Source organism: Haliotis rufescens, unplaced genomic scaffold (assembly GCF_023055435.1).
Source record: "Haliotis rufescens isolate VD_foot unplaced genomic scaffold, xgHalRufe1.0.p SCAF_9, whole genome shotgun sequence".
Classification (NCBI taxonomy): Eukaryota; Metazoa; Mollusca; class Gastropoda; order Lepetellida; family Haliotidae; genus Haliotis; species Haliotis rufescens.
Window position 1 is genome coordinate 21,514,966 of NW_025964383.1, and position 19,917 is coordinate 21,534,882.

The 19,917-nt window shown below is 39.8% G+C and overlaps 1 protein-coding gene across 1 annotated transcript in view; it reads right to left on the reverse strand.

The window, feature by feature from the left end:
• Window positions 1-7,456: 7,456 nt before the first annotated feature.
• LOC124144712 (protein O-mannosyl-transferase TMTC4-like) overlaps window positions 7,457-19,917 on the reverse strand; it is a 36,047-nt gene continuing 23,586 nt past the window's right edge. The window contains exons 10-17 of the mRNA XM_046514251.2: window positions 19,705-19,761; window positions 18,505-18,576; window positions 17,305-17,384; window positions 14,902-15,009; window positions 13,549-13,690; window positions 12,471-12,585; window positions 10,845-11,027; window positions 7,457-9,121 (exon numbers count right to left, since the gene is read on the reverse strand). Coding sequence (XP_046370207.2) covers window positions 8,985-9,121; window positions 10,845-11,027; window positions 12,471-12,585; window positions 13,549-13,690; window positions 14,902-15,009; window positions 17,305-17,384; window positions 18,505-18,576; window positions 19,705-19,761 — 894 coding nt within the window. The 3' untranslated portion in view covers window positions 7,457-8,984. The remainder of the gene's footprint in view (window positions 9,122-10,844; window positions 11,028-12,470; window positions 12,586-13,548; window positions 13,691-14,901; window positions 15,010-17,304; window positions 17,385-18,504; window positions 18,577-19,704; window positions 19,762-19,917) is intronic.

Sequence of the window (19,917 nt, forward strand, 5' to 3'; positions counted from 1 at the left end):
GACCCACCCTGGTACAAGGAAGACCCACCCTGCTACAAGGAAGACCCATCCCGCTACAAGGAAGACCCACCCTGCTACAAGGAAGACCCATCCCGCTACAAGGAAGAACCACCCTGCTACAAGGAAGAACCATCCAGCCTCAACATTATCAACATACGTACATACATCACATTGTATAGAAGAATTTGCAGAAAGCCAACAGCTCATAACATACAATCACTGTTTACAATCATTCCATTAGCCGAGGATAAAACATCTCAATCTGTGACAGCATCCTCTACATCTACAGCTACAATAAAAGCAGCCAATAACAATCTCATTAAACATCTTGTAACTGAACTATCACAACTTCAACTTGACAGAATAACTGCATAAAATAGTAGACAATAATTATCTAAACTGGCCACAGAAGCTAAGCGCACCAACTTTTAAAAAGTATTATGATAATTATCATTATTTTATTCTCACTGCCATGCATAATGAAGCATCTGATGCAACTCACATATCACACAGCATTCACAGTATAAATGAATATCAAAACTGGGTATAATACCATGATATAAAATTCAAACAACAAACATGTATTCTACTACATGGTGCATTATTAATCATAACATTTTTTGACAAATATCTCACTTGAACAGTCAGCTGAGGTCTAAGCAAATGTTCACAGATTGAACTCATCTCACTGCAGACCTCACAGGCTTGTCAGTTGTCTCCCCTGTTTATCACAGGTCAGAGTGACATTCAAGATGCATGCATTGTCTGACATCATAAACCTCCAGTGACGTCATCCTATTGTTCTCCAGTCAGGTTACATCTCATAAACAGGGATGTGATAATATACCAGAGACTTAATACAATATCCGAAGGGTTTTATATAATATCAGATGGGCTGATTTTATTAATACAACTTCCGTTTAGATTGTAACATATGAATGTTTCTCCCTAGGAATAGATTTTGCATTTTAACAGAATGTAATGAAATGTAAAATGAAATGCCAAATGTTTTCTTTATATTCCCTAGGATCGAACACAACCAAGCGGCTGATAAATGCTTTTAAGAATGTCTTTTTCAAGTGCCATACGCCAGCAACATATATTTTACGCCCGTTTCCTTAGGTTGCTGGAAAGTATGTTGAAACATAAAAATGTTGATAAATGTTGTTTTAAGTTTTGTTTTTTTTGTTTATAAGTTAGATAAAACACTTCCCCTTGGGTCTCTTATGACATTTAAGACTCTTTTCTTTGAAATAAAACCTTGGTGCTGATGCCCTTCGATTTTATCCCATGGATGCGGGCTTTAAATATCATAACAATCCTCGAACATGCTTCATCCTACACTCAAGGCAGGTCCTAGGATCATCAGTATTTTCTGCTTCATATTTTAAATCTAAGGAAGTTTTCAAAATTTGGGCTTTGAGCAGAACCCCTTGAAGCTGATCCTTAATTTCAAACACTGCATGTATACATGAAACATTTTCATCAGTGATTTATCAAGGCTCAGGGCAAACTAAGACCAAATTGTTTCAAATTTCACAATGATTTATTCAACTCAAATAGCGAATTATTTAAATTGGATTTAAAAAATATAAATAAAAAATATTTTATTTAGTTTTGTGAAATGTACTGAATTTTTATTTTTCATGAAAATTACTCAAATACTTAAAATGAAATCTAGTCCCTAGAAAAATCTCCATACATTCTAAATGGGCTAAATTAAACTTAAACATTCCAGATTTTGACATGATTGAGATGAACAGACCAATGTCCGTGTCTATCAGTGTTCTAGTCAATTCCAATCTCCAACAAGATGCCTCTCTGATGAAGAGGAAGATCTGACAAATCCCCTATGGTGAGCATTATCAGGTGAACTCTCAAATCACCATACCCGATTTCTGTATCTAAGAAACAAACATAAACAGGCAGTTCCGAATGGAAAATATAAAGGCTGCACTTAAATATTGCAAGGGAAATTTTCTAACCCTTTTATTTCTAAGCTTCATTAATGTCTACACCCAATAGAGGGTACTACATAGGGAATACTTATGTAATGCATGGGTTTTCTAATAGGAACATTTGAATCAAGGTAGTAAAGAAATGATGATGAATCATTTTAGAAAGCTGCCATCTGATTGGCTTGAGAACCCATGCATTCTTCATTAAGATTGGATAAAGGTTGCTGACATGATCAGTGGAGGGGTTGCCAAATATTCACACACATCGGAGTAACAGATCAGAATTTTAATGAGTTTGAGGAAATTTCCACTTCTTTGGTCTGCTTGCGCTTCTAAGCACACATGTACAAATGACAGAATGGAAAATTAATACAATTACCGTATTCGACGTAATAAGCGCCCCGCTCTAATAAGCGCCCACCACGATATTTGCTAATATATTGGCTAGTGAACAATCCCAATCAGCACCCATTCCGATTGATCAATGTACGCAAGACTTATTTATTCGTGTATAATACGCACTCGTGTGTTATATGCATCCTTAATTATGGGCAATTAAATCCTAGAAAAATATATCAGTCGTATATGAATATTTCGGGCTGTCAGCATAAACCATGAAATTTACTATCTTTCAACTCTGTTTTTTTTCACCAAAATAATATTCTAATAAGAGCCCCCTATTTCTAATTCTGAGAGCGCCCTGGGAGCTTATTACGTCGAATACGGTATACATTTTATAGGAAATAGCCTACACATGCAAACTGTAAATTGTTTGAAGTCATTCAAATCTTCCAAAGATAGTCACCGGTGGAGAGAGTTGTTTTGATTTGGCTGCCGGATATAGATTGTGCTGATCTCATGATACTCTAAGTGCACTTGACGTCATAAAATCTGATGGTATATGGATGTAAGTATCACAATAAGTGTCCAAAGTGTCATGTCTCAAGTGGAAGGCACAAGATGATCACTCGACCACCACATGTTGTTATGTGGCAGTAGAGGCTGCTGTATATATATTTGTAGTGATCGTCAGTGGCAGCAACTGATTGAAGTGCTCGTAAAATGTTATTGAAGTGCTCGTAAAATGTCGTGGCAATGAATAGTCTGCCCCTTGTTGTTTTCGAACACAGGACGCGTCATCGTTTGAGAAGATTCAGGAGGAGACAGTTTCTAGAAGGCTGGCTGTTTCTTTATAACAGTGACACTAGGGCGACTCGAGGCCTTTTTCGACTTACGACTCATGTACATGCCCAGTGAGGTCTGGGTACCTATTTGTGAACACCGAATTCCTGCCAGCTTCGAACACGATTCTGGATTCAGAACGGATTCAGAATGGATTCAGAATGGAGACAGGCCTCTTTCAAGACATTCAACAGTGACAAAATTCTGGATATTCGTGAGTGCACTTTCATTAATTGTAGGGTCTGGTTGTTATTGCTGCTGTCACTTATTTCACCAAGTGTATTGCCTTTTGCAATATTTGCCTCGTAACAAATATGTAATACTTGCCTGTTACCATAACCCCAGTGTCTAGACGATGGGATGGGCAGAGTGGGATGGGCAGAGTGGGAGGTGCAGTGGTGATGGTGGGTGCATGGCTTGACATTCACAGTACTATGCCTCTTCCAGGACAAATCAATGATATCCTTACGACAGAAATGGAGCCTAATACTAAGGGATGTAACTTATTACATTAGGGGTGGGGGATGGGGAGTGGGCGGGGAAATGGGTTGGGGCGGGGAAATGGGTTGGGACAGGGGATGGGAAGGGGGGGGGGGGGGGAATGTGTGTGTGTGTAGGATTTGGGGTTGGGGGGTTGGGGGGTTGGGGGGGGGGGTATGAACATAGGACAACTGAAGGGGGCTGCCAAATTTTTTATCAACAATATTGGGTAGTGGGGAAAAAATGTTACCTAAAATAGGGTCGGGGGGTCAGAAAACATAGCTAACACAATAAAGAGCCATTCATTCCCATGGCAGGAATGAGGCATAGCGTAAGTGCAGAATTTGAACGCATCTGTGAACTAACAGAAGACTACACTGAAACAAGCTGTAATAGATATAAATATTCTGTAATGGAAAAAAGATCAAAGTACTACAAACGTGGAAAAAAATAACCCTTTGAACTGTGATAATGATACTCTACAAAAAAACTGATTCCGAGAAAAAAATATTTTTTTAATCTATTTCTTTTAGCCAAACAGTTTGGAAAACTTTGCTTACACCAAGTAATTGAAAACAAATGGCCTAAACGTGTCTAAGAGGTCTATTTGTCACTGTGGAATTACACAAAGTATTATACATGTCATATGCACCGTGGTAATTATGGTCAATGGTTAAAAACATATCTAATAATAATCATCATAAGTAAATTAGGTGATAATAATTACCAGCTTCCTTTATCTTGGACAAATATCAACATAAAATGTTAAATAAATATTTCTTCTTCCAGGATATTGTAAAATATAATTGATATATATATATATATATATATATTTCACTAAAAGTAACATAGATGAATTATCTCGTTGGGTAGTATAAACTTACGACATCAAAACACAACAATACATTTGAGATCAGTAAATTATTCACATTTTGATAAAAGCAAATACATGTCATCAAAGTCAGGAACCTTATTTGTCAACACGTACTCCTGATGTAAAAAGTCCCCTTCACTTGGATTTGCATTAAATAGGTGTACGAAAAAAATATTATTTTCTGAAAAATTTATACAGTGGTGTATGAATAAAGCTGAAAGTGAGACAATACTAATATGTTTTTTGTCCAGGGTTGTATTTGGCATAGTATTTATGGTGACAAAACCACTCTTCTCAACACGATGGTGTATGGATGAACTTATCATGTTGATAAGAAACATACAAAGTACTGTTGTTTGTGTGGAAATATTTGACTAATTATGTATGCAAATTCATGAAAATGTAAAATATATGTAGGACAGAGATCTGAAGCAGGACTCTAATCCGTGGCAGGTTCTCAGATCCATGGCAGATCCTAATTGTAACATGACGTCATGTTTGCAGTGATGTTTCATTTAAGTACGTGCCAATATCTGCCCTATTTGTGGAATCGGCCATAGATCTGAGAATCCGTCACAGATCAGAGTCCTACCATGGATCTGAGTCCTACATATATATTTCAGAAAAGAAGTTAAGCACCACCTCGACCATTCATATTACTATAGTTCATCTGTCATGGCAGACATGGCAGACATGACAGACATGGCAGACTTGACAGATGAACTACAGGAATATGAAACAATCAATGAAAGAATGGCATGACAGATTAACTACATTTGTGAAAGAATTGGGTGGTGCTTAACTTCTCTTGCGTAGTATATTACAGGGTAAAGGCTGAGTTTTACGGCCAAAATCGGGGGATGGAAATTAGCACTTGCCCGTTAGCCCGGACTGGCTTTGCTGGTGTTAATGGTGTCCAGGTTTGTAGAATTTCAAACATTTGGGGTATTTTGCCATATGGTATCACTGTTCTGGTTCTTGGTTAATTTTCATCACTGTAAAATCCAAGTCATAGAATAGGAGGTTGACCAACACCCTAGATGTACATTGTTTGAAAGTATTTTGCAGGACAACGGTCAAGGAGGTTGACCAACACCCTAGATGAACATTGTTTGAAAGTATTTTGCAGGCCAACAGTCAAGGAGGTTGACCAACACCCTAGATGAACATTGTTTGAAAGTATTTTGCAGGACAACGGTTAACAATATATGTTAACAGTTTGACCTAGATCAGCCAATACCCGTTGACATACAGTATGCAAATCATTTTCAGTGTTTGCTGACGAATGCTGTGACAATGTTTATAGAATCAATATACCTGACATAACTAAATGGTCAGGTTCAAACATCACGTAAATGATTACTGTATTCGACGTAATAAGCGCCCGCCTCTAATAAGCGCCCAAGGTGACATTTGCTAAGATATTGGCTACTGAACAATCCCAATTAGCACCCCTTTCGATTGATCAATGTACACAAGACTTATTTATTCGCGAATAATACGCACTCATGTGTTATATGCACCCTTAATTATGGGCAATTAAATTATGGAAAAATATATCTGTCGTACATAAATATTTCAGCATAAATAACGATATTTATCTTTCAACTCAGTTTTTTTCACCCAAATAATATTCTAATAAGAGCCCCCTATTTCTAATTTTGAAAGCGCCCTGGGCGCTTATTACGTCGAATACGGTATGTACATTTCTAAACTCTAAATCATACAAAGATATAAAAAAATATAACTGAACTTTGGTAACAGGCAAATTTGACTTACTTTCATGCTAATTGTCAGTATCTACATCATGTGAAAGATTATGTACTTTTCTAACTCTAAATAATACAAAGTTAAAAAAATAACTGAACTTTGGTAACAGGGAAATTCGACTTACTTTCATGCTAATTGTCAGGTATCTACATCACGAAAAAGATTATGTACTTTTCGAAACCATAAACAATTTGGCTCCCTGTAAATATGTCTTGTATTATTATCAGGGGTCAAAAACAACAATTGTTGTCAATGATATACTGACAGACTGAATACCAACTCCATTTCCTGAGGGAAGGACCATTTAATATGTAGGGGGAGGGGTGCAGGGAAGCTGTCAGAAACAGAATATATCTTTAGATGGGCATTGTCTCAAGACAATTATTCTTTTCTCACATAACATTTTTCCAGGACAGTATTTTCTTAAGTATAACTTGAGTCAAAATTCAATTTTACCAGTATGTTCAGGAACAAAAAAATCCCAGGCCCACCCCTACACCCCCGAATATAAAATGGTTGGTCTCTAACAGTAGCAGGTTAAATATCTAAAACAAACACTTTACTTCATTTAAGATGAGAAGGGCTGTGTTTTCATGTGTCAGTCAGATTAATTAACTCATCATGCTGCTCTAATTATCCTAAATAGAGAATCTAAGAGTGACACAAACATTGATGTTTGTATGCACACCTAACAATAGCACCATTGTTGTGTTGACTTACCACTAACTACATCATTAGTTCATATATTGGTATGTACAGCTAGAGTTATTCATTAGTGAAAGGAACACTAACATTCTTAATGTTTTGTTTTTTACCAAGGCGCCATTTGAATTTTGTTTTAAAATTGATTATCAGTTTTCTGTTATGCTGTTGCCTCCTGCATCTTGGCACAAGGGTTTAGAAAAAACTCAAACAAGTACCGTAATCGACATATTAAGTGCCCTGTCACCTTCTTCTTGAAGAGTACACGTTATAAGCGTTCTGGACACAGTTAGGACGGTCACATACCGAATATCTTGAAATTAATGCAAGTGGTCTTTGTTGGCATTAAAGAAACACTTATGTCTCCAAAATGACTATCAACAATAAGACTGCACACTTTAGATTGCGGAAATACCAACTTGAAAATAAACACAAACAGGGTTTATTGAGCAGCAGTTGTAACAAGTATATAACAATATCATTCAAAGAATAGGAATTACACAATAGACATCTGGTGAGTTATCACTGCTGGGGTCAAGAGTTCTACCCACTTGTGTCAAACTAGGTACCACTGACCACCCAATCAGCGAACTGCTGTTGGTTCAATTATTTTATTCCCTTTGAACTTCCAATCAACAGAATTTGTTGTTAGGAAAACACTGTTTATTGTTATTACGGAAGTGCTTTACTCAGTGCTAATAAGTGCTATTTTCTGTTTGATTGGATTAAGGTAAGGATATGTATCTTCCACTGGTGTCAAACTAGGCACCATTGACCACTCCAATCAGTGAACTGCTGTTGGTTCAATTATTTTATTGCCTTTGAACTTGTTGTTAGGAAAACACTGTTTATTGTTATTACGGAAGTGCTTTACTCAGTGCTAATTAGTGCTATTTGCTGTTTGATTAGATTAAGGTAAGGATGTGTATCATTCCACTGGGGATGGGGTTGGGGGAGTGGCATTGATTTTGAGTCACATTTTTGGCGAGGGGTCGGCAGTGGTATTAATTTGGAGACGCATTTATTTCAAGATTTACAGTAATCGTTCCATTATTATTCTATTGGAAGATGACATGATAGGGCACATTTTCTTGTGTGTTACACACATTATTACACCTGTGTACAAGGGAGGATATGGTACACTCGGAACTTGAGTTCCAACATTTATACCACGACAAGAATATTACCATAATGTGTAAACACTAGATGTCAGAAGTTTATAGATTCATTGACATTTGAACCTATTCTCTATCCCTCACTTGATGTAAGAAAAAAAAGAACCTATTGTTTAAATAAGCACACCCCTTTCTTAATCTTCTAAGCACCCAGGGCACTTAATATAATATATGTGTTTCATAAAACTGGCCTGATCTTATAGCAAGGAAAGTTCTACTGATCAAAATCCCTGGGCAGTTTGAAATGACATAGTTGGAATTTCAGTACTAGATACAAATAGTTGTGTCAAACTCTTCCATTCATTTAAATGACCATTAAAAATAGGAGTACTAAAATATCTGAATAAAAGTTTTGAAGTTCAGCATGTTCAACATAAAATACATAAAATAAACTATTACATAAAATGATAATCATGATTATGTCTGACATTTTTTGTCATCACTGACAAAACAAAACGCAACAAAATCTATAATATTGATTTTTCTTTAAAAGCGAAAACCTCAGTGCAAACTATAAACATATTCATAAACACAAATTTATGTATACATATATTTGATTTTTCAGCAATAAACAACTGAAATAAACATGATAAACGAAAACTTGAGCAGCAAGTATCAAGCCGCGGCAAGAGGAAAGAATTGACATCAAATGCAGAGATTGAGTGAGGATTCTTACAAAATTTCAAACCCAACCCCAAAACTCTGCAAAGATGACTAATCTAAAAATATATTTTCACAAAATAATTCTAGTTTGTGTCATGCGTAATGATAAGTTGAATCACAAAATTTGATCATGATCTGCAATTCTACCTGTACCCCAAACACTTCTTCACTCATGAAAGTTTACTTGAGTTTCCCCATTTTTCGATGAAGCATCTGCAGGTTCTCATTGATGGATGGGTCCTGAGGTGCTAGGCTCTGGGCCTGGATGTACGCCGCCTCGGCCGGCTCGTTCTTCCCCCACCGATGATATAACACACCTGCAATCCAAATGGAGGTCGCGTGTAACATTAGAGAAGACGTAACTATGAACATCCTTAGAATATTTTAAATTTTGGTATTGTCAAACAGGCTTCATACAGAATTTCAGTCACCAAATAGAGGCCTTTTTAGGGCTCACTCGTTCTTCTCCTACCGATGATATAACACACCTGTATATAGAGGTAGTGTGTAACATTAGGGAAGACATGTCATAATTTCGGAATACTCACCAAAATAATGCCTTTTTAAGGCTCCATAACCAAATAACGCCTTTTTAAGGCTCCGTAACCAAATCAGCCTTTTAAGGCTCTCTCACCAAATAAGGCCTTTTTAAGGCTCCCTCTCCAAAAAGGGTCTTTTCCAGGCTCCCTCACCAAATAAGGTCTTTTCCAGGCTCCCTCACCAAATAATACCTTTTTAAGGCTCCCTCACCAAATAATACCTTTTTAAGGCTCCCTCACCAAATAATACCTTTTAGTGAGCGAGTGAGTGAGTTTGGTTTTACGCCGCTTTTAGCAATATTCCAGCAATATCATGGCGGGTGACATTAGAAATGGGCTTCACACATTGTACCCATGTCAGGATTCGAACCCGGGTCTTCGGCGTGACGAGCAAACACTTTAACCACTAGGCTACCCGACCGCCCCAATACCTTTTTAAGGCTCCCTCACCTAATAAGGCCTTTTTAAGGCTCCCTCACCAAATAAGGACTTTTTAAGGCTCCCTCACCAAATAAGGACTTCTAAAGGCTCCTAACCAAAATCCAAGGCAATCCAAACTAAATATTAAATACATTTCCTTTCAGTCCGCCACAAATTTGAGTGCATTAGACTGTTAGTGGAAGGGAGATAACTCTAGTTACAGGCAATAAATACATCAAATCCTTTTTGTTTTCTTTAAAGTTTTCGACAGATTTCAATAAAGTTTTAACAAACAATAAAGTGCTTATTTTTATTTAGGTGGGGTTCGACTACACTCAATCAACTAAGTCACTGAGTCAGATAACCAAGGCAAGGGAGTTAACTGACTGTAAAAGTCTAGTTTCCACCCTTGCCGGACTTGGCTGGAATTTCTGTTCTCAATCATGGCGCCACCAGTGGCTATCATGAGTTATGACACTTCTGAGCCTCTCCTATTGACCAATCAGATTCCAACTCTCATATCACTTGCTTTAAAGAAAATGGCGGTGCCCAGTCAAGACGATCATATCGATTATCAAAATCTATATTGTTATAAAACGGGTAATTAAATCACATGAGCACCTTGATTAAAAACATGAAAAGATTTGGAAATATCTGTTGATGCTGAGTTGGCAGGACACATGTTTTGCAAATCCTGCAATTGACCAAAATATGCACAGCATTTTACAAACCGGATACGCGATTTTCATTTGACTATGCATAGACTTGTTTATCCAGCCAAAATATATCTAAAAATTCCAGTCTAGTTTGGCAAGGGTCGAAACTGGACTTTCCTTGTCAGTTAACTCCCTTGCCTAGGGAGGATGGAACCAACATGAATGAAGGAACATTACTCAATAACCGTGACTGCTGAATCTGGACAAGTTATTTGCATGGAAGACTTCACTGAGATCAGTATAAAATTCAGTTCCCAGGATACAGCAAAATTTGAATGTTGTTTTCTAATTCAGATCTCGTCTTGACTTTGATTGTGTAGGATCCAGATGACGATATCCGAACTAGAGGAATCAATAACACCTACCTAGATTCAGGTAGAACTTGGCGTTGTGTTTGTCGATCTTGATGGCGGCGAGGAAGAGTTCCTCACTCTCCCGGTACTTCTCCATCTTGCCGTAGATGTTGGCCATGTTGAACATCAGCTGGGGCTCGTTCTTCATCACCTTCATCGCTTCCTTGCCAACAACAATGGCGTTCTCATACTTGCCTGCAAGCAAGGGAAACAAACATGGCACACTCTCAGTGGAAGAAATTGTCTTTTTGTCAAGACAAGTCCAAACGACTAGGGTAAACCTTATTTCGTTTGTCCTCAGAGTTTGTGGTTAGTCTTGCTTAAATGAGACAAAAATGATGACTTTGTTTATATTTTCTGAAAGATTTTTTGCAGTTTGAGTTTGTAGCAATATTGAAGCATTGAGACCAGGGCCCACTTGCACAAAGCGATCTTAGCGCTAAGATGATCGTAACTCCCATACTTTAACATAGGCTTACAATAGTCATAGCGCTAAGATCACTTTGTGCAAGTGGGCCCTGGGCCCCGTTCCACAAAGTGATCTTAGCTCTTAGTTGATCGTAACTCCCATTCTTTAACACTGACTTATGACAATCGTAGTGCTAAAATCGCTTTGTGGACTGGGGCCCTGGTTCAGAATCATAGCCCTTAAATGCTCCTAGTCAATGGGGGATAACATCATTGGATTTTTACGTCCTCGGCAAAACTTGTTGGACTATTGTGAACTTACAAGTCTGTAAGGTGGTCACAGGAGCCTGTCCATGTTATCATAAGGGTGGAAAGGATGGGATTTTAACAACCCTTTGGCTAAATTTATGAAGGAAATATTTGACACAATGGTTTAATAATGGTGAGTGTGAGTGAGTTTGGTGTAATGGCGCTTTGAACAGTATTCCAGTTATATCACGGCGTGTCAGCCTACTGTGGGAGGAAAGCCCGAAGTGATGCAGGTCTCAGATGTTTACAGTTTTGGTGAAACCTGCGAGCATGGTATTCAGGATTCGAGCCCACAATCATAGGTTTCTAGGGTGCCCAAGGGACACAACTCTGCACAGAGAATTGTGGTGCCTTAGACATACAAAGCTAACATCATTTCTGATTCATCATGTGGGTTAACCTCTTCCTGGGTAACTGGGCGACTGATGGGGGAATGAGGTAAGTACGACTTACCCAGACTGTCCAGCACGAATTACCCAGACTGACCAGTACGACTTACCTAGACTGACCAGCACGACCTACCCAGACTGTCCAGCACGACCTACCCAGACTGTCCAGCACGACTTACCCAGACTGTCCAGCACGACTTACCCAGACTGACCAGCACGACTTACCAAGGCTGACCAGCACGACCTACTGTCTAGCACGACTTACCCAAATTGACAAGCACGACTTACCCAGACTGTCCAGCAGGATGAGGGTGTTGGTCCAGGTCCTAGTCTGTCCAGCACGACTTACCCAGACTGACCAGCACGACTTACCAAGGCTGACCAGCACGACCAACTGTCCAGCACGACTTACCCAGACTGACCAGCACGACCTACTGTCTAGCACGACTTACCCAGACTGTCCAGCACGACCAACTGTCTAGCACGACTTACCCAGACTGTCCAGCACGACCTACTGTCTAGCATGACTTACCCAGACTGTCCAGCAGGATGAGGGTGTTGGTCCAGGCATTCATGTGGGTGGGGCGCAGCTGGGTGGCGTTCAACCATGCCCGGATGGCATCAGTGTGGCGCCCCATGTCCAGGTACTAGAAACAATGGCATGCTGTTTACAGGGAGTGCAGGAGCACACTTATCATACACAACGCCTTAAATCATGTTGTTGAGAAAGAAGACACTTCTAGTTCTTAGAATGAACTTAAAGACCAGGGTCTCATTGTGACCTTAGCAGTACGACTGCCATACATCTGAAGACATGAAACGTTTTACAGGCAAAAATGAAAAAAAAATTCCGTACAAACTTTGGAAAATGAGGAAGCTTCAAGAAATGATCGAAATCCTGAGAAACAAGTCAAGCATTAAAAGAGACTATGCTATAACGAATCATAACCCACGAACAGACATGCTCATTGTCTTACCGTTATATCATTACCCTGTCGCTGTATCATACGGATGCCAAATAGAATGGATATATATAACAATATGTGGTCTTTAAGGATGCTAGAAAGGCTATCAATATCATTAAAATCAGATCTTAGTTCTCGCTACCGCTAAACAAAGACCTGTAGACATCCCATTAGGGATCACGTCAGAACGACCTTTCATCCGACCAATCAGAGCGTCGCTTACCAGATCATGAAAGTGACAGTCGGAATGTGATTTCTAATCATGCAGCCTCGAAAACGTTAAAACAGGGTATTCCGAACGATAGTTATGGGCTTAACGACTGAATCTATACAATCTAGACCGTATATTAGCCATTCTAGGTTTCAAATTTTTAAGCAAGAATTTGTCAAAATATGTTTTGAGGCGTAGTCGCCAATTTGAAATTAGTGCTGTAAAGCACAAGAAAGCTGCCTTCTGTTTAGCTAATGTCGACTTCTTGTCAGTAATTCCATTGGTCGGTCAGAGTTTGCGAAAGGTCGGTCTGACGTAACCCGTAATGGTATGTCCTCAGATCTTTGTTTAGCGGCAGCGAGAACTAAAATCTGATTTTAATGAGATTGGTTTGCTATTTGACCACTGTCCAGCCCTGGTAGCCATTGACTCACCAGGTTGCCCAGGTTGTAGTAGCAGTCGGGGTACTTCCGCCGGTGTCGGATGGCTTCCAGGTAGCTGGCCTCTGCCGACTCGTTCTTCTTCAGTTCAGCCTGCACAATACCAAGGTTCATCCACGCTGCTGCAAATTCGGCCCTGTAGAGTCAGGAGGGAGTCGGTGAGTGTTGGTTTTAGGGCTGCTATTTCAGTCATGTTCGGGCATTACAGCTTAATGTAGAAAGTAACAGTCTTGCAGGTACGAGGCTTTTATCACCTTTGGGTTCAGGCGAAATTGGGTTAAACATCGTGTTCAAGAGTAATTGTTTCTTACACCGCGATGTTGCATGCACACGTATGTGTATATATGTCCGTGTGTGAGGTGAGGTGAGGTGAGGTGAAATTGGGTTTAAACGTCGCGTCCAAGATTATTGCACTTATATAGCGACGTGCATGCACGTGTGTGTGTGTGTGTGTGGCTGCTTGTACTAGAACGGACTGATGCCGATTTATAGTGCTAGCCCACTGAGATACCATGCCGCAGTTTAACATGAATACCCCACTCATATACAGTATACTGACTCCGAGCCGACCAGTCCTTGTTTTAGCCCCTTAATGCCGAGCGCCAGACAGGGTAACAACAAGTACCATCTTTTAACGTCTTTTGGTATGACACGGCCGGGGATCGAACCCCGGTCCTTCCTCTCTCCGGGTGGACGCTCTACCACTAGACCACAGAGGCGGTTGAGGTGAAATAACGCTGTGTCCAAGATTATTGCACTTACATAGCAAAGTGCATGCATGTGTATGTGTGGCTGCTTGTACTAGTCTAGACTAATGGCAATTTTATAGTGCTAGCCAACTGAGATATCTTGCTGCAGTTTAACATCAAAACCCAACTCAGGAAGGTAGCAACAAGTACCATCTTTAAATGTTCTTTGGTATGACACAGCCGGGGATCGAACCCCCGACCTTCCACTCTCCAGGCGGACACTCTACCACAGGACCACAGAGAAGGTCGTGACCGTGTGTGTTTGGTTGTGTCTGCTTGTACTTGTCTGGTTTTATGGTGCTAACCAACTGAGATACCATGCCATAGTTTACCATGGAGACACCACTGCCAGTATACTGCCTCTGTGCCAACCTGTCCTTGTTTTAGTCCCTTAATGCTGAGTGCCAGGCAGGGTAACAACATGTATCTTTTAACGTCTATTGGCATGACACAGAAGGGATTGAGCAACTGTCCCAGCCCTACTCTCCAGGCATATACTCTATCTACTAGACCATGGAGTTGGGGTAGTACCTGATGCCGACCGCCCTCTCTAGGCAGACACTCTATCTACTACTAGACCATGGAGTTGATGTAGTACCTGATGCCGACCGCCCTCTCCAACAGCTGCTCTGCCTCCAGCACTCCCCCATTCTCCTTCAGGATGTTGGCGAGGTTGTTCATGGCTTGGTCGTACTGGGGGTTCAACCTACAGGAAAACAGGGTGACTTCAATGGGTGATCATTAGTGTCCTTTGATATAAAATATATCACACTGGGGGTTCAACCTACAGGAAAACAGGGTGACTTCAATGGGTGATCATTAGTGTCCTTTGATATAAAATATATCACACTGGGTGTTTAACCTACAGGAGGACTTCAATGGGTGGTCATTAGTGTCCTATGATATGAAATATATCACACTGGGTGTTTAACCTACAGGAGGACTTCAATGGGTGGTCATTAGTGTCCTATGATATGAAATATATCACACTGGGGGTTCAACCTACAGGAGGACTTCAATGGGTGATCATTGGTGTCCTATGATATGAAATATATCACACTGGGTGTTTAACCTACAGGGGGACTTCAATGGGTGGTCATTAGTGTCCTTTGATATAAAATATATCACACTGGGTGTTTAACCTACAGGAGGACTTCAATGGGTGGTCATTAGTGTCCTATGATATGAAATATATCACACTGGGTGTTTAACCTACAGGAGGACTTCAATGGGTGGTCATTAGTGTCCTATGATATGAAATATATCACACTGGGTGTTTAACCTACAGGGGGACTTCAATGGGTGGTCATTAGTGTCCTATGATATGAAATATATCACACTGGGTGTTTAACCTACAGGGGGACTTCAATGGGTGGTCATTAGTGTCCTATGATATGAAATATATCACACTGGGTGTTTAACCTACAGGGGGACTTCAATGGGTGATCATTAGTGTCCTATGATATGAAATATATCACACTTGGTGTTTAAACTACAGGGGGACTTCAATGGGTGGTCATTAGTGTCCTATGATATGAAATATATCACACTGGGTGTTTAACCTACAGGAGGACTTCAATGGGTGGTCATTAGTGTCCTATGATATGAAATATATCACACTGGGTGTTTAACCTACAGGGGGACTTCAATGGGTGGTCATTAGTGTCCTATGATATGAAATATATCACACTGGGTGTTTAACCTACAGGGGGACTTCAATGGGTGGTCATTAGTGTCCTATGATATGAAATATATCACACTGGGTGTTTAACCTACAGGGGGACTTCAATGGGTGATCATTAGTGTCCTATGATATGAAATATATCACACTTGGTGTTTAAACTACAGGGGGACTTCAATGGGTGGTCATTAGTGTCCTATGATATGAAATATATCACACTGGGTGTTTAACCTACAGGAGGACTTCAATGGGTGATCATTAGTGTCCTATGATATGAAATATATCACACTGGGTGTTTAACCTACAGGGGGACTTCAATGGGTGGTCATTAGTGTCCTATGATATGAAATATATCACACTGGGTGTTTAACCTACAGGGGGACTTCAATGGGTGGTCATTAGTGTCCTATGATATGAAATATATCACACTGGGTGTTTAACCTACAGGGGGACTTCAATGGGTGATCATTAGTGTCCTATGATATGAAATATATCACACTTGGTGTTTAAACTACAGGGGGACTTCAATGGGTGGTCATTAGTGTCCTATGATATGAAATATATCACACTGGGTGTTTAACCTACAGGAGGACTTCAATGGGTGGTCATTAGTGTCCTATGATATGAAATATATCACACTGGGTGTTTAACCTACAGGGGGACTTCAATGGGTGGTCATTAGTGTCCTATGATATGAAATATATCACACTGGGTGTTTAACCTACAGGGGGACTTCAATGGGTGGTCATTAGTGTCCTATGATATGAAATATATCACACTGGGTGTTTAACCTACAGGGGGACTTCAATGGGTGATCATTAGTGTCCTATGATATGAAATATATCACACTTGGTGTTTAAACTACAGGGGGACTTCAATGGGTGGTCATTAGTGTCCTATGATATGAAATATATCACACTGGGTGTTTAACCTACAGGAGGACTTCAATGGGTGATCATTAGTGTCCTATGATATGAAACATATCACACTGGGTGTTTAACCTACAGGGGGACTTCAATGGGTGGTCATTAGTGTCCTATGATATAAAATATATCAACACAAGTCAATAAAAAAGTTTATAACTCCTACGACTGCCGAGGAATTCTCAATTTGATTGGCCCTATATGACAATAATTAATTTAAGTCAATAAATGTTTAAAATTCAAAATACTGGGTGAGAGGCCATTTAATCACCCAAATTCTTTTTCCTACATTTTAAGTTTGTAAACAGTGACAATGAAGCCTCAGTTATCTATAACTGTTCTTTAAGGTCAACAACCGCTGGAACTAGACATCGATTGCCCCCACTGTCACACTTACCTGATAGCCAGTCTGTACTTGTCTATAGCAAAGTCTATATTGTTGTTGTCCGCCTGGAGCTTTGCTATGTTGTAGTGGACCTGTAATCAAGATGGCTTAATACATATAGAACTGGTTCACTTTGTGCATGTTTTGGCAGGAGATAACAGAGTTTTACCTTCACTTAGAGTGAGTGAGTGAGTGAGTGAGTATGGTTTTACGCCGCTTTTAGCAATATTCCAGCAACATCACGGCGGGGGACACCAGAAATGGGCTTCACACATTGTACCCATGTCGGGAATCGAACCCGGGTCTTCGGCGTTACGAGCGAACGCTTTAACCACTAGGCTACCCGACCGCCCCACCTTCACTTAGAAAAGTGGGGGTGCAGGGGACCTCCATAATTAATTGTAAGGGTCCTTGCGGGCCTTATGGGTCCTGTAAAGTAATGAAATGGTGTAGTGTACTGTACGTTTAGGTAATTACTTTATAGCCTGGAATGAATCATTTTTCATGATTGATGGATGAAATAACAGACACCCATAACTGCTCTTGATGCGTTGTAGGTACAATAAATGTTATTGTGCGTCTCTTGTGATGCAGTATTTTGTTTTCTGTGTCTATTCTCTACATTTGTGAGGACTGGACACACATTTGTGCGTCACATAAAACAAAGTGGGATAAATAAAGTGAACCCTTAAATTTTTAGCTTTAAACTTTTAACTTCCAAGAGTTATTTCAAGGACACTGTAGTGACCAAGATAAGGGAGTTGACTATGAAAGTCCTGTTTCCACCCTTGCCAAACTAGACTAGAATTATGGAATTATAGCGTCTGTGCATAGTTCAATCAAAGTCTCGTCACGAAATCCACATCGACATCAACAGATATTTTTCCAAGTTTTTCATGTAATTAATCAAGATTTGATGCATTTCGCTAAGCATGTCCCTCATCATTACTTTATAGATTTGGATTATTGATCAGATTGTCTTCATTGGGCGCCACCATTTTCTTTGAAGCAATTGCAAGTGATATGAGAGGTGCAATGTGACTGGTCAATAGGTTGGACATAGAAGGGACATAACTCCTAATAGTCACTGGTGGCGCTTAACTCGAGCCCAGAAATTCCAGCCGAGTTCGGCAAGTCTTTAAACAGTCTTTTAACTCCCTTGCCTCAGGAAGATGTGACATCAGTCAAACAAAGAGGGACGGTGAGACTGACCTTGGCATTTAATGGGCAAACTCGGACTCCTGATGAAAACAAGGTGATCTCCTCCCTCCACTCATTGCTTCTCTGAAACAAAGTATCATAGAGTTCCACACGAGCTACATGGAATGACTGATTGCTGGCACAGTGTTATTGAATAAGGCCTTATTAACTTTCATTTATGTAGCTCTAAGCCGACTTCACGGAACCAAAAGAGAGGAAGATGGTTTCGTGCTTTGTTGAATAGTTTTACATCATTGCACTGAATGCAATATTTAAATACAAATTAAATAAACCTCTGAAGTTTGAAAATAAAACCTTTTAAAAAATCCCAATTTTGAACATACCGTAATTCAACATAATAAGCACCCAGGGAGCTCTCAAAATTAGTAATAGGGGGCGCTTATTAGAATATTATTTTGAGTTGAAAGATCGTAAATTTCGTGGTTTATGCTAACAGCCTGAAATGTTTACATATGACAGATATATTTTTCAAGGATTTAATTGCCCATAATTAAGGGTGATATAACACACGAGTGCGTATGAAACACAAATAAATAAGTCTTGTGTACATTAATTAATTGGAAGGGGTGCTGATTGGGATTGTTCACCAGCCAATATATTAGAAAATATCGCCATGGGTGCTTATTAGAGCGGGGCGCTTATTACGTCGAATACAGTAATCATTATTTATTCCCAATACTGCTAAGCAGCATGCTAAGGGCAGTTAGTCTGGAATCCCTGTGTGTTTCCTTCTCAACACCATTTACACAATCCATTCAAACACTCATGCTTCACGTCACCCATGTCCATCAACATTTAATGAACACAAACGCCATTAATATTTTGTTTTAAATAAATAAAAACAAATAAAATTCTTGGGTGGGTCGGTGATTGATTGATTGATTGATTGATTGATTGATTGATTGATTGATTGATTGGGTGGTTCAGTGGGTGAGTGAGTGAGTGAGTGAGTGAGTGAGTGAGTGAGTGAGTGAGTGAGCGAGCTAGCGAGCATAGCCTGCAGGATCTTAGGCTGCATTTATTCCAGCAATATCATGACAGGGGAACACCAATAATGGGCTTCAAACATTCAAACCATATTTGGAATCGAACCCAGATCTTCTGCTTGACGAGCTAACACATTAAAAGCAGGTGCGAGAGTTTTGAATTGTCAGACTGTCAGTGAATGCCGAATGTATTAGCCAGGCCTACCTGCATGGAGCGAAGGATGAACACGGCGATGAGGATGCAAAACCCAGCAGACACAAGCTGTAGCACAAAATTTAAAAAAAAATAAGACGTAAGCATGGCAAGACAAGTGAATGCCTGTATTGATGGAGTCTGGACCAGGCAAACCAGTGACTGGGCTTCTGACGTGTAACAGTGCATCCAAGCAGGGCTTGGGTTAACATGGACCTAAGGCCG